The 15,479-nt window shown below is 46.5% G+C and overlaps 1 protein-coding gene across 1 annotated transcript in view; it reads right to left on the reverse strand.

Annotated features, from left to right (window-relative positions):
• The window catches only part of LOC106585958 (PDZ domain-containing protein 2), a 200,708-nt gene continuing 185,229 nt past the window's right edge, over positions 1-15,479 (reverse strand). The window contains exons 22-29 of the mRNA XM_045706834.1: positions 15,337-15,479; positions 14,486-14,630; positions 6,114-9,222; positions 5,530-5,647; positions 5,222-5,323; positions 2,654-2,936; positions 1,685-1,822; positions 1-856 (exon numbers count right to left, since the gene is read on the reverse strand). The exon at positions 15,337-15,479 is cut by the window's right edge and continues 474 nt beyond it. Coding sequence (XP_045562790.1) covers positions 690-856; positions 1,685-1,822; positions 2,654-2,936; positions 5,222-5,323; positions 5,530-5,647; positions 6,114-9,222; positions 14,486-14,630; positions 15,337-15,479 — 4,205 coding nt within the window. The 3' untranslated portion in view covers positions 1-689. The remainder of the gene's footprint in view (positions 857-1,684; positions 1,823-2,653; positions 2,937-5,221; positions 5,324-5,529; positions 5,648-6,113; positions 9,223-14,485; positions 14,631-15,336) is intronic.

Here is a 15,479-nt window from a genome sequence, read left to right on the forward strand (position 1 = left end):
TGGAAACAGGATGCAGCTGACCTTAATTTCATGTCTCATAGCAAAGGGTCTGAATACTTATGTAAATAGGGTATTTTTAAAACATTTTTCTTAATGAATTCGCAAAAAAAATCTCAAAATCTGTTTTCTCTTTGTCATTACAGGATATTGTGTGTAGATTTCTGAGGATTTTTTAAAAATGTATTTAATCCATTTTAGAATAAGGCTGTAACATAACAAAATGTGGGGGGAAAAAAATCAAGGGGTCTGAATACTTTCCGAAGGCGCTGTAAATCCTGCACAGAACAGTACAGCGCCACCGCCTGAGTAGGTCAGCGATATTAAAAAAATCATCACAAGGTGACGTCATAGTAAAACAAGTGAAAGTCTGTCTTGTCCAAGAAGACGCTTCTGTCATTACATGATCTTTGTTTTGGCACACCGTATGACATAGATCCATCCCGGACCAAATTTACTCTGGGGTGTGAAAACAAATAACCCTGCAATGTTAGCCCAACATGTCTGTAAGCCTCGTTAGAAATATGTAAAAAAAAAAAAAGGAAATTTCTCCATTGTAGTTATATGTCACCTTGGTAAGTCTGTCTAGTCCATCGGCCCACACAGAAATCCTGTGTTTCACCCTGTATGTTTAACCATTGTACGTCAACCAGACTGACACACGAGTATGTCCAGTCGATATGTCCGTTGAGTCATACAGAGGTCCGTGGTTTCCTGATGACAAGCTGCACGGGGCCTTTGCTGGCAGTCTTGATGATGTTCCAGGCGTCGTAATGCATGAGGCCTTGCAGTGAGCTCCCGTTCACCTCCACTACCTCGTCCCCCACGTCCACCACACGCGACAGCTCCGCGGCACCACCTACAGGATGGGAGGAGAACATAAGTTAGTCAGGATCATTTTTGACGAGATAATAAGCCAATATAAGGGGTAATACTGTACATGCTTATGACAAGTCTTATCATGTATTATAACGTTATCATAATACTGGTTGGCTTTAAAGGGATAGTTCAGGATTTTGGCGATGAAGCCCTTTATCTACTTCCCTAGAGTCAAATGAACATGTGGATCCCATTGTTATGTCTGGAGGAAGTTGCTAACTAGCGTTAGCACAATTACTAAGTAGTGATATGCTAGTAGATACCCATAGACTTCCAGCCATTGTGCTAACGCTTGTTAGCGTTGGCTGGAGAAACTACCTCTTAACTTGATGTAGAGACATACAAATGGGATCCATTAGTTCATCTGACTCTGGGGAAGTAGATAAAGAGATTCATTGCCAAAATCCTGAACTATCCCTTTAAGTAAAATGTTACCCATACGTTTAATGAACACACCTTGTATTTACACAGAGGAGTAGTTTAATGTGTAAAGAGTATTTTATTTTATTTTATTTTTAAATAAAGAAGGATTTTGGTTGTGGCTCTATGAAACACTGTTATAATAGATACTGTGTGGGATTTTCCTTGACTTGCACTGCCTCTCCTCGTTGTGATGTCTGTGTTGGCAGGCAAACTTACTGAACCGGTCTGTTCTGACTAGCATGCTGGTCACTGGCGACATCTGGTGAACATGCACTGAGTCAGCCCACAAGCCCAGTCATGAAGAAACATACTACCTAGATCAGAGATTCCTGACCCGGTTCTGAGGTGTGTGTGTGTGTGTGTGTGTATGTGTGTGTGTGCTGACCTTTAAAGACTCGTTTGACGTTGAGGGGGCGGTCTCCATGTGCCGAGGCTTTGCCCCCCTCCAGACTGAAGCCCAGACCAGCTGACGTCTTCAGGAGATGTACCATCAGAGCCCCGTCAGGACCCATTTCCACCACTACTGGAACACACACACACACACACACACACACACACACACACACACACACACACACACACACACACACACACACACCAGTCAACAATGGAATTCATTTTTTTATTTTATTTCACCTTAATTTAACCAGGTAGACCAGTTGAGATCAAGTTCTCATTTACAATTGCGACCTGGCCAAGATAAAGCAAAGCAGTTTGACAACATACAACAACACAGAGTTACACATGGAGTAAAACAAAACATACAGTCAATAATACAGTAGAACAAAAGAAAACAAAAAGTCTATATACAGTGTGTGCAAATGAGGTAAGATAAAGGAGTTAATAAGGCAATAAATAGGCCATGGTGGTGAAGTAATTACAATATGGCAATTAAACACTGGAATGGTAGATGTGCAGAAGATGAATGTGCAAGTAGAGATACTGGGGTGCAAAGGAGCAAGATAAATAAATAAACACAGTATGGGGATGAGGTAGTTGGGTCGGCTGTTAGATGGGCTATGTACAGATGCAGTCATCTGTGAGCTGCTCTGACAGCTGGTGCTTAAAGTTAGTGAGGGAGATATGAGTCTCCAGCTTCAGAGATTTTTGCAGTTCGTTCCAGTCATTGGCAGCAGAGAACTGGAAGGAAAGGCGGCCAAAGGAGGAATTGGCTTTGAGGGTGACCAGTGAGATATACCTGCTGGAGCGCGTGCTACGAGTGGCTGCTGCTATGGTGAATGAGTAGGAATGAATAGGTTGTGTCCAAACCTTTTGACTGGTACTGTATGTCTGTCCCTCCCAGTCATGTACAGTATCTGATATATATGTCTGTCCCTCCTTCCCAGTCCCATACCTGGTCTAGCTGTCTCAGGCCCGTTGTCTCTGCACCCTGGGGAGTAGCTTCGTCCTGTGTGGTGGTACAGGTCATGGTGTCTTGGGGACATTTGTCCTTCACTGTCCTTCCCCCTGCGAAGGACCACCAGGGCCTGAGTGGACAGTCTAGCCTGGTGGAGACAGGACAGGGCTTCTCCGTGGGACGTCCCCTCCAAGCTGCTGCCGTTGATGGACAGGACGCTGTCCCCCTGCTGAATGGTACCTTCCAGGCCAGCTAGCCCATTGGAGAAGACACGATGGACCTGGCCAAACACAGCGCAGTGGGTGGAGTTAAGATTAAACATTTTGCAGGGCATTAGTGAAAGTTTACACAGCTCTTATACAGTCTGTGTCTCTCTCTCTCTCTCTGTCTCTCTCTCTCTCTCTCTCTCTCTCTCTCTCTCTCTCTCTCTCTCTCTCTCTCTCTCTCTCTCTCTCTCTCTCTCTCTCTCTCTCTCTCTCTCTCTCTCTCTCTCTCTCTCTCTCTCTCTCTCTCTGTCTCTCTGTCTCTCTCTCTCTCTCTCTCTCTCTCTCTCTCTCTCTCTCTCTCTCTCTCTCTCTCTCAGATTCCAGCAAGTATTAACTCTGAGGGTGTGAAGGGTATACGTAATCATATTTTTTTTTGTTGTATTTATTATTAATTTAGAACATATTCTATAGTTTTTAATTTGACTTACTTTACGAGCAGATTATGTAGATCTGTAGGAATTTGTATTTATTTTAAAAAAAAGGGAATAAAGTTGAATTTAGAAACTATATCTAAAATTTAGGACATAAAGGTTGTGAGCACAGTGTTTCTGATCCGATCGACAATGATTTTCTAATGTTATTTGTGTGGCTACGATGCCATCTTTAGACTACAGCATCTTTCTGCCTGGTTACCCAGACCATAGGCTACTACTGACGACGCTTCTGACTACAGAGTAAAAAGAAGCCGTGTTGTGTTGGGTGACGTATCCTTGCTTGGGAGAGATCTCAGAAAAGGTCAAATTATGAACCACAAGCCAAAAGTTTATCACATTAAAAAAAAATGTACATGCCATTAAATCTCACAATCGATCGGACTTCCCAAACGTAGTATGTTTCGCTGTGACAGAAAGTGTCTAATTTTTGGGGTAGATTTGCGTCGTTCCACAAAGTTGTAACTAGTGCTGATAGTGAGTGGAGGCCTGCATAACCAGGTGACGTAGCTTTCTCTCCAGCTCGCTCTCCATGAGTGGGAGAGGTGGGCACTCTGACAGACACTCAAACTAGTCAGAGGAGTTTGGGAATTTTTCTAAAATTTGCCGTTATTCCCCTTTAAATTTGATTTGTCTTCCCAACAGAAATGCTCCACATTTTCAAAGTGAAAGAAAAAGTGTAGAAAATGTGAATAAATGAATGCGTATGTCTTCACACCCCAGAGTTCATACCTACTGGATGTTACATTCTAAATGATTTATAGCTGTAATGTTACATTCTAAATGATTTATAGCTGTAATGTTACATTCTAAATGATTTATAGCTGTAATTTTACATTCTAAATGATTTATAGCTGTAATTTTACATTCTAAATGATTTACAGCTGTAATTTTACATTCTAAATGATTTATAGCTGTAATTTTACATTCTAAATGATTTATAGCTGTAATTTTACATTCTAAATGATTTATAGCTGTAATTTAACTTATTGTAAATGATTTATAGCTGTAATTTTACATTCTAAATGATTTATAGCTGTAATTTTACTAACTTATTGTAAATGATTTATAGCTGTAATTTTACATTCTAAATGATTTATAGCTGTAATTTTACATTCTAAATGATTTATAGCTGTAATTTTACATTCTAAATGTGATTTATAGCTGTAATTTTACATTCTAAATGTGATTTATAGCTGTAATGTTACATTCTAAATGATTTATAGCTGTAATTTTACATTCTAAATGTGATTTATAGCTGTAATTTTACATTCTAAATGTGATTTATAGCTGTAATTTTACATTCTAAATGATTTATAGCTGTAATTTTACATTCTAAATGATTTATAGCTGTAATGTTACATTCTAAATGATTTATAGCTGTAATGTTACATTCTAAATGTGATTTATAGCTGTAATTTTACATTCTAAATGTGATTTATAGCTGTAATTTTACATTCTAAATGTGATTTATAGCTGTAATTTTACATTCTAAATGTGATTTATAGCTGTAATTTTACATTCTAAATGATTTATAGCTGTAATGTTACATTCTAAATGTGATTTATAGCTGTAATTTTACATTCTAAATGTGATTTATAGCTGTAATTTTACATTCTAAATGATTTATAGCTGTAATTTTACTAACTTATTCTAAATGATTTACAGCTGTAATTTCTGCCAAAGGTGGGTTTGCCATGTGGAACAGGTTGTGTAGATCTGTAGGATGAAAATCCCTTTTTTTTTTTAGCTAAATGTGACATATTTTTCAAATTAAAATAGATTCCCTAACAATATGCCACATTACATTGCTCAAAAATATCCAAATAGCGTTTCTGCTAAATTAACAAAACACACTACTGTATTACAGATATAGACTTCTGCTCAAGGTCAACTCCTCCAGCGATGCTGAAACCAAGTCCCGAACCCTCTTCCTTGGAGAAGACTACAAAGTGGGTATCATCTTTAACCTAGGGTGGGACCAGACACAACACACAACACACACACAGACACAGGAAGTGAACTTTCAAGACAAGGATGAAAATACTGTCTCAGGCATATCACTCACGCTCCTCTCCTCTTAAGCCTCGATCCAGATCTGTTAATACCAACTCTTATGGTCATTGTCACGCCAAACACAGTGGTAAAGACAGAAGAAATAAATGTGTTTGGTTACCTGAGAGAGAGCTTTGGCCTCCTGTAACAGGGCCAATATATCTGTCTTTGAGTTCAGTGAGGCCAGGACCGACTGCAGCTTACTCTGCTCCACCGGAGAGCCAGCCAGCACTGTCAAACTGGAAAGAAGGCCAGAAAACAGAACATTTAAATATGGGTTAGTATAGAAGTGACACTGCGTTACTCGTAACTGTCTGTCTGTCTGTCTGTCTGTCTGTCTGTCTGTCTGTCTGTCTCTGTCTGTCTGTCTGTCTGTCTGTCTGTCTGTCTGTCTGTCTGTCTGTCTCTGTCTGTCTGTCTGTCTGTCTGTCTGTCTGTCTGTCTGTCTCTGTCTGTCTGTCTGTCTGTCTGTCTGTCTGTCTGTCTGTCTGTCTGTCTGTCTCCCCGTCTGTCTGTCTGTCTGTCTGTCTCTGTCTGTCTGTCTGTCTGTCTGTCTGTCTGTCTGTCTGTCTGTCTGTCTGTCTGTCTGTCTGTCTGTCTGTCTGTCTGTCTGTCTGTCTGAAATCTTGGGAAAGTTAAGGATTGGATATTTGAATCACATTGTATAAATAGAAAAATATAGAGATGGTTGGTGTTTTTACTAACCTGATGGACCAGTTGCTGAGATGTGTTTGACCGTTGGTTTCCCCCTGAATGCCGTCCTGGCTGGCCCCAGCGTCGCTCCAGCTGGCCCTGGTCGGGGGCACACCTGTGGGTTCAGCAGGCAGTTGACAGCACCCAGTCTGGTTCTGGAGGGGCTCTGTGGACCTGGCTGGGTGGATCTCCAGCTCCGTCTTAAATGTGCAGTTGGTCCCTGGGTTGCTGGAGAAGTCATCGGTGTACAGCTTATCCAGGTCGGGCATGCTAAGGGCCCTGAGCTCCCTCAATCTGGATCGGGACAGGTTAGCGTGGCCCCGAGCCTGGCGGCGCCGCATCACCGGGGGCGTTTGAGGAGTTAGGGTCACACCCACTGGGGGCAACATTTTGGAGATTTCGCCGTCTGCGAGTTTGTCCCGTGTTTGTCCAAGTGGAGCTTCGTTTGCGCTGCAGCTTTGTGTCAAAATGTCAAAGTTTGGGAAAGTCAGACTTGACGGCGACTTGCGAAGCTGAGGCGACAAAGGGGTCAAGGGGGTTGAGGCTTTAAAGTTGTCGACGCACGAGCTTAAGCTTCTTCGTAGCGAGCGGCAGTCTATGGAGCTCACCGAGCCGGACATGTAGCCAGACAGTCTTCGGTTAAGAGGCGGCTTCAACGTTGCCGCCAGAGCATAGGACTGAGCGTAGGACTGGATCTCGATACATTTGAGCGCTGGCTTATCGAAGCTGGCCAGGTTCTCAAAGGACTTGATCCTCTGGCGGACAGAGAAGGGGCTGGGATCCCCGGGGGCGCTGTTTTCCGTGGATAAACTACGGCGCTCCATCGTCTTCAGTTTGGACTTGTTGGCTTTCAGGTTTTCCACAGCCATATCTGTTAGGCAGGAGTTTCTGAGAGAGATGTTTATGATACCATTGCTTATAGGCAAAGGAGCCACATCTACGGATTCTAGGACTATTGAGTTCACTGCTGAATCATTTGTAGTGACGTTTTCTGGATTACACACAGAGGCAAGGGGTACAGGAGCAGCAGGCCTGAGATTGGTCTCTACTGCACTTCCATTGACCTGTGACGTAATATCTGGTATATGAGTCATTTGAGTAATTGAGTAATTCTTTGAATTCACAGTTTCCTTTCGCATCAGAACTGGCGTAGACGATGAGGAGGAAGGAAGAGAAGAAGATGAGAGTCGTACCTCAATGAAAGACCTCTGGGTAGTTGGGACTGGCTCCGGTTGTTCCTTGGACGTAGCAGTAGCTGGTGTCACTTGCTCCTCTTTGTTAAGGTGAAGCTCCAACTTGGCTGACTGTGCTGCCTCTAAAGTGGTAGTGGTTGTGGGGTTGGACTTGGGGTTGCACTTGTCCTGAGCTCGGTCACCTGGTTTGGGCGAAGTGGGGCTCCTGCTACTGATTCTGCACAGTTCAAACTTTTTGCTAGATGAGGCTACTGCCTTTCTGGTTAGCAGAGGAGAGTCTACCTTCTTGGCTTGCAGTTTGGGGGACTGGAGCGGAGAAGTTTTGCTTGCTTTCCCGAGAACCGCCGGACTTTCGGCTCTGGCTGGTTTCGGGGAAAGCTGCTGCTGCTGTGTTTTGTTCTTACTCTTGATGCTGAGCCCCTTCAGTTTGGACATCGGAAGAGAGGGACTAGTAGGGTTATTCTGGACCAACCTGGGTTCCAGGGAAACTTTCTCCCCCTCCTTGTCTCTTGTCGTTGTTAGCGATGGCCTCGATGAGCCAGATCTACTATAGTTGGAGGGCATTGCCTTCGCCGCCGTTGAGTGGGATGCTGCTGCTGCTGATGATGATGATGATGGCCCAGATGATGATGTACTATTAGATAGTTTACCTGAAGTCGGCCTGGCTGTCCTCTCCTGACTCCGTGGGGTGAGGCTGTGGCTAGCTGCTACAACACTTAGAGAAGGTGCCTGGTTGGGTTTTATCACAGGTGTAACAACGTTGCTGCAACTAACCCCATTGGCAAAGCATTCTGAAGGCCCTGCAGGGCCTGGAGTGGGTACAGAATCTGTGTCCTTGGAAGACTGGGGGGGCACCATTTGGCAAGGGGAAGCTTTGGACCCTGTAGTCAAACAGGCACCTGAGGACTGCGAGCCAGTTAGACTCTGAGACAGCGAGGGGGAAGTGTTACGGTTGGATTGGGTCGTTGTTACCGCAGAACAGTCTTTGTTTTGCTGAGAGGCAGCAGCAGGATGAGTAGCTGCTGTCATAGCAGCATCAGAAGTGGCAGAAGCAGCAGAGTCTAGTACTACATCAAAGGGCCTAGACTCCTTTGTATTGTGGCTGCCGTCAGAGCCAGAGATAGGGATAGAGAGCCGGGGAGACAATGGCCCATCTGTTAGGTGAGTCAGCGCTTCCTGGCTCAGAGTGCTGGGCCGCTGGGCCTCTCTGTAACAAATTTCCACTTCCTCTTCATCAGAATCTGTGTCCTGTGGCTCAGCGCCGACAACGCGGCTCCCTCTTTCTTTATCGCCGGCAGCGCCGTGGCTGTTGTCGGTGACGGTTTCTTCACTCTCTGAATCGCTGTCATCGACCAGGTTGTACATGTGGCACTTTGAGGCGCCAGGTGGTTTATCCACTCCGTTTGAAATAGCATTCTTCCCTTCGTCTGTGAGATTACTGCTAAAGTTTCTGGAGTAATTGTTCAAGAATGTTTTACCCACAGGCAAGAGGCGACCATTGTTTCCCGAGTCCAAGACAGAGAAGTCCAACTGACTAGGCCGTGCTGGAGGAGTCTGAACATTACTTTTGTCTTTCTCTAGCAAGGCCTTGCTGTCTAGAGCTGACTTACAGGATGTAGTCTCAGTACATTGTGCTTCTGAACGGGATTTGGGGGTTTTGGACGAGAGCGCACTCTCAACATCGGAGTAACTTAGTGCGGTTATGACATCATCGATGTAGGTGACAGGTATATCACTGCTGTGGTTGGTTGGGGCTGTGGGTTTGAAATTGTGATTTGTTGCTGAGGACGAGGAGGAGGAGGAGGGAATTCCTGGATTTGGAGAACCCCCATTAGCCTCCTGGGAAGTTCTGGACTCATCCGGTATGGAGGGTTCGATGACATCACAACTCCCCGATGACATCATGAGGCTGGAGAGGCGATCTACAGCTGTGGAAGGAAGATATTACTAAATGAATTAGAGAGGCAGTGAGACATTTTTGTTCGATACAACTTTGCTTCACAAGTTGCTCTTATACCATTAAGGTAACACTGGAATTACTACAATAACAATATTGTTGTAGCAACATGTTAAAAGAAAACACTTTTATTTTTTTTTATTTTTTTACATAACAACTAGGTTTCCTCAAGTCTCTCTAGATGTTCATTTCATCAAGTCAATATGACACCATCATTCATCTCAATGACCTCGTGTCATCAAGCCATACATGAGAGAGTGGAAAACTGAGCGATTGGACACCAGTGTTTAACGGGATAGTCATTAAAAATACCAATCATGTGACCTAACGCACCAACAACGTCAAAGAAAACCAGGAAGTGAGCTGACATATGGGTTCTGTTTTAGATATCAACATTCCTGCTATCTTCCCCCAGCGTATACTTTCTCTCTATTCCACAAAGAACTTCAAACTCTCTAATTACAAATTTGTAAAAATCTGACATTAAATGGAAGTTTCTGCAGATTAAACCAGCAGTCCACTGTTTGGTCTACAGCCCAGCAGAACCAGCCCTCTGTTTGGTCTACGGCCCAGCAGAACCAGCCCTCTGTTTGGTCTACAGCCCAGCAGAACCAGCCCTCTGTTTGGTCTACAGCCCAGCAGAACCAGCAAGGTCTACAGCCCAGCAGAACCAGCCCTCTGTTTGGTCTACAGCCCGGCAGAACCAGCCCTCTGTTTGGTCTACAGCCCAGCAGAACCAGCCCTCTGTTTGGTCTACAGCCCAGCAGAACCAGCCCTCTGTTTGGTCTACAGCCCAGCAGAACCAGCCCCTGTTTGGTCTACAGTCCAGCAGAACCAGCAAGTCTACAGCCCGCAGAACCAGCCCTTGTTTGGTCTACAGCCCAGCAGAACCAGCACCTCTGTTTGGTCTACAGCCCAGCAGAACCAGCAATCTGTTTGGTCTACAGCCCAGCAGAACCAGCAGCCTCTGTTTGGTCTACAGCCCAGCAGAACCAGCCTCTGTTTGGTCTACAGCCCAGCAGAACCATATAGTCATATTCATTATGATCTAGAAGGGTAAACTGATCCCGAGAAAAAGTTATGATCATGTCGATGTAGAAATGTAATGCATTATGTATGCAAGGGTAGATGACATACAGACAGAGACATATAGACTGGGACATACAGACTGGGACATAGACTGGGACATACAGGCAGAGGACATACAGACAAGGACATACAGACAAGGACATACAGGCAGGGACATACAGGCAGGGACATACAGATAAGCTACTCTTCTTTAAATTTGGTTGGTTGGTGTTCTTGCTGTGAGTGCTCATGTTGTCATATTTCTGAATCTAATTCAGAGGATCTTAAAACTTTTTCAGCCTCGAGACCCAAATTAGAAATTGTCCATCTTCCCGTGAACCCAAATTAAGAATAAATAATGTGTGATTATAGATGAATATTCATCGTAACTCGCCACCCACCTCTCACATGCCCAGGGACCAATATGGGTCCCGACCCATAGTTAAAAAAAAAAACCTGATTCATAGGAATCCATTTTTATTTGTTTCTGTTTAGTGACCAAACCATAAGCAACTCACAGGAATCCCACCTCGTCCCAAAACAACAACAAAAAGCAATGCATAAAAAACAAAAACACAAATCTAACGTTGGCTAGCTAAAGAAAGCTAACAGCTAATGCTAGCTAACGAAGCGGTTAGCGGTCGGAGTTACTACTGGGCAGCTTCTAGTCACTACTGAGGTAAATGAATGAATGGATAGTCACCATGGATACAAAGCCAGCAGCGTGCCGTTCCCTTTGGGGTGCAGGGTTAGGGTACTGCCAGCAGGGGGCAGACTGCTGAACCAGCTGAGGTCTTACATCTTTGGGAAGGTAGCGTTAGGGAGGAGAGGTGGGGTGGAGAGGTGGGGTGGAGTAGGGGTGGGGTGGAAGACAGACCTGTGCTCTTAATAACTGCTCTAGTGGAGTAGTTCACAAAGGGGGTCCTGATCAAACACTTTAAAACCATAGTTCATTTTTTTGGTCAAGTTTGACCAATTTTTTGACTGTGGTGTCCTTTAAAAAAAAAAACCGCTTCCTGTCTCCTACCTTCCTTCAGGGATCCCTGATCTTCATGCTGAGCTGATGTTTGTTGGATATGTGATGTAATATCAGTGATAACTGATAAGGGACACCACCCAGGTTAGGGACACCACCCAGGTTAGGACCACCCAGGTTAGGCCCCCAGGTTAGGACCACCCAGGTTAGGGACACCACCCAGGTTAGGACCACCCAGGTTAGGGACACCACCCAGGTTATAGGAACACCACCCAGGTTAGGGACACCACCCAGGTTATAGGAACACCACCCAGGTTAGGAACACCACCCAGGTTAGGGACACCACCCAGGTTATAGGAACACCACCCAGGTTAGGGACACCACCCAGGTTATAGGAACACCACCCAGGTAAGGGACACCACCCAGGTTATAGGAACACCACCCAGGTTAGGGACACCACTCAGGTTAGGGACACCACCCAGGTAAGGGACACCACCCAGGTTATAGGAACACCACCCAGGTTATAGGAACACCACCCAGGTTAGGGACACCACCCAGGTTATAGGAACACCACCCAGGTTAGGGACACCACCCAGGTTAGGACCACCCAGGTTAGGGACACCACCCAGGTTATAGGAACACCACCCAGGTTAGGGACACCACCCAGGTTATAGGAACACCACCCAGGTAAGGGACACCACCCAGGTTATGGAACACCACCCAGGTTAGGGACACCACCCAGGTTATAGGAACACCACCCAGGTTATAGGAACACCACCCAGGTTATAGGAACACCACCCAGGTTAGGGACACCACCCAGGTTATAGGAACACCACCCAGGTAAGGGACACCACCCAGGTTATAGGAACACCACCCAAGTTAGGAACACCACCCAGGTTATGGAACACCACCCAGGTTAGGGACACCACCCAGGTAAGGGACACCACCCAGGGTAGGGACACCATCCAGGTTAGGGACACCACCCAGGTAAGGGACACCACCCAGGTTATAGGAACACCACCCAGGTTAGGGACACCACCCAGGTTAGGGACACCACCCAGGTAAGGGACACCACCCAGGTTATAGGAACACCACCCAGGTTAGGGAAACCACCCAGGTTAGGGACACCACCCAGGTAAGGGACACCACCCAGGTAAGGGACACCACCCAGGGTTAGGGACAACACCCGGGTTAGGGACACCTCCCGGGTTAGGGACACCACCCAGGTTAGGGACACCACCCAGGTTATAGGAACACCACCCAGGTTATAGGAGCACCACCCAGGTTAGGACACCACCCAGGTTAGGGACACCACCCAGATAAGGACACCACCCAGGTAAGGACACCACCCAGGTTAGGGACACCACCCAGGTAAGGGACACCACCCAGGTAAGGGCCACCACCCAGGTTAGGACACCACCCGGGTTAGGGACACCACCCAGGTAAGGGACACCACCCAGATAAGGACACCACCCAGGTTATAGGGACACCACCCAGGTTAGGGACACCACCCAGGTTAGGGACACCACCCAGGTTAGGGACACCACCCAGGTAAGGGACACCACCCAGGTTAGGGACACCACCCAGATAAGGGACACCACCCAGGTTAGGACACCACCCAGGTTAGGGACACCACCCAGGTAAGGGACACCACCCAGGTAAGGGACACCACCCAGGTTAGGGACACCACCCTGTTAAGGGACACCACCCAGGTTATAGGAATACCACCCAGGTTATAGGAATACCACCCAGGTTATAGGAACACTACCCAGGTAAGGGACACTACCCAGGTAAGGGACACCACCCAGGTTATAGGAACACCACCCAGGTTATAGGAACACCACCCAGGTAAGGGACACCACCCAGGTTAGGGACACCACCCAGGTAAGGGGCACCACCCAGGTTAGGGACACCACCCAGGTAAGGGACACCACCCAGGTAAGGGACACCACCCAGGTTATAGGAACACCACCCAGGTAAGGGACACCACCCAGGTTAGGGACACCACCCAGGTTAGGGACACCACCCAGGTTAGGGACACCACCCAGGTAAGGGACACCACCCAGGTTAGGGACACCACCCAGGTTAGGGACACCACCCAGGTTATAGGAACACCACCCAGGTTAGGGACACCACCCAGGTTATAGTAACACCACCCAGGTTAGGGACACCACCCAGGTAAGGGACACCACCCAGATTAGGGACACCACCAAGGTTATAGGAACACCACCCAGGTTATAGGAACACCACCCAGGTTAGGAACACCACCCAGGTTAGGAACACCACCAAGGTAAGGGACACCACCCAGATAAGGACACCACCCAGGTTAGGGACACCACCCAGGTTAGGGACACCACCCAGGTTAGGGACACCACCCAGGTTATAGGAACACCACCCAGGTAAGGGACATCACCCAGATAAGGACACCACCCAGGTAAGGGACACCACCCAGATAATAACACCACCCAGGTTAGGGACACCACCCAGGTTAGGGACACCACCCAGATAGGGACACCACCCAGGTTAGGGACACCACCCAGGTAAGGACACCACCCAGGTAAGGGACACCACCCAGGTTAGGGACACCACCCAGGTTAGGGACACCACCCAGGTAAGGACACCACCCAGGTATAGGGACACCACCCAGGTTAGGGACACAACCCAGATAATAACACCACCCAGATAAGGGACACCACCCAGGTTAGGGACACCACCCAGGTTATAGGAACACCACCCAGGTTATAGGAACACCACCCAGGTTATAGGAACACCACCCAGGTTATAGGAACACCACCCAGGTTATAGGAACACCACCCAGGTTATAGGAACACCACCCAGGTTAGGGCGTGTCTCTCGTTCCAGATTCTGGACAGTTGATTATGTTATTCAGTTAGTGTTGAGGAGGAAAGAGAGCCAGCTTCAACTGTTATAATCTGTCATAGGGATGATATGACAGATTATAACAACCGTCATCGTACTTCCGGTACCCTACACGATACTGACGGGCAACTCCACATTTGTTATGTTTTACGAGGTAATGTCACTTATACAAATCTGAATAGGCGGTTGTCACATGGCAGGTATGACGTCGTTGCACGACAGTGTTTTATAGGATTATTAGAAAAATTGTATAGGAAATATTCCCAGGGTGCTTTAGTAAAGGTTTGACTTTTTCATGCCATGATCTCACCTGACACAGGCCTCTTGACCTCGAGCCTGAGGGTCGCGGGAAGGTTGTGCATGAGCTCACAGACGTCGCGGTAAGAAGAAGAACACACGAGGGTTTCTCCGAGCGACAGGATCTCGTCTCCCACACACATCCGGCCCTGGGATTCCTGCAACCACCGTCACGTGGCATAAGGTTCACAGGTCAAAAAAGGGGACGGTGTATGAGGTCATAAAAAGGGGACAGTGTATGAGGTCATAAAAAGGGGACAGTGTATGAGGTCATAAAAAGGGGACAGTGTATGAGGTCATAAAAAAGGGGACAGTATATGAGGTCATAAAAAGGGGACAGTATATGAGGTCATAAAAAAGGGGACAGTATATGAGGTCATAAAAAGGGGACAGTATATGAGGTCATAAAAAGGGGACAGTATATGAGGTCATAAAAAAGGGGACAGTATATGAGGTCATAAACAAGGGGACAGTATATGAGGTCATAAAAAGGGGACAGTATATGAGGTCATAAAAAAGGGGACAGTATATGAGGTCATAAAAAGGGGACAGTATATGAGGTCATAAAAAAGGGACAGTATATGAGGTCATAAAAAGGGGACAGTGTACAGATCAGGTAAATCATTATGTTATGGTAGGTGAAGACATTAGGACAAGGAACAGACCAGCCAAGTGTAATAGTTTTATATTGTACTGTACTGCCGTTAGATACATATAGTCTATTGACTTCTGATTGACTCCTTATACCAGTGGTGGTTAACCCGGTGGATTTGTGATGTCTGTGTTGACATTAGCCTGGAATCCAAACTGACACGGTGAAATGTCCGTTTGGATTTCAGGCTGGGTCGAAGACCGTAGACGTACCCTCTCGGCCGCTCCTCCAGGCCTCAGTCCAGTGATCACCACTTTCAGGGGACACGACTTGATCTCCAGGTCCAGACCGAAGGACTCCTCCTCACTCCTCCTCAGAACCACCCTGTCGATGGTGTAGACCCCCGCCAACTCGC

The sequence above is a fragment of the Salmo salar genome, chromosome ssa24 (assembly GCF_905237065.1).
Source record: "Salmo salar chromosome ssa24, Ssal_v3.1, whole genome shotgun sequence".
Taxonomy (NCBI): Eukaryota; Metazoa; Chordata; class Actinopteri; order Salmoniformes; family Salmonidae; genus Salmo; species Salmo salar.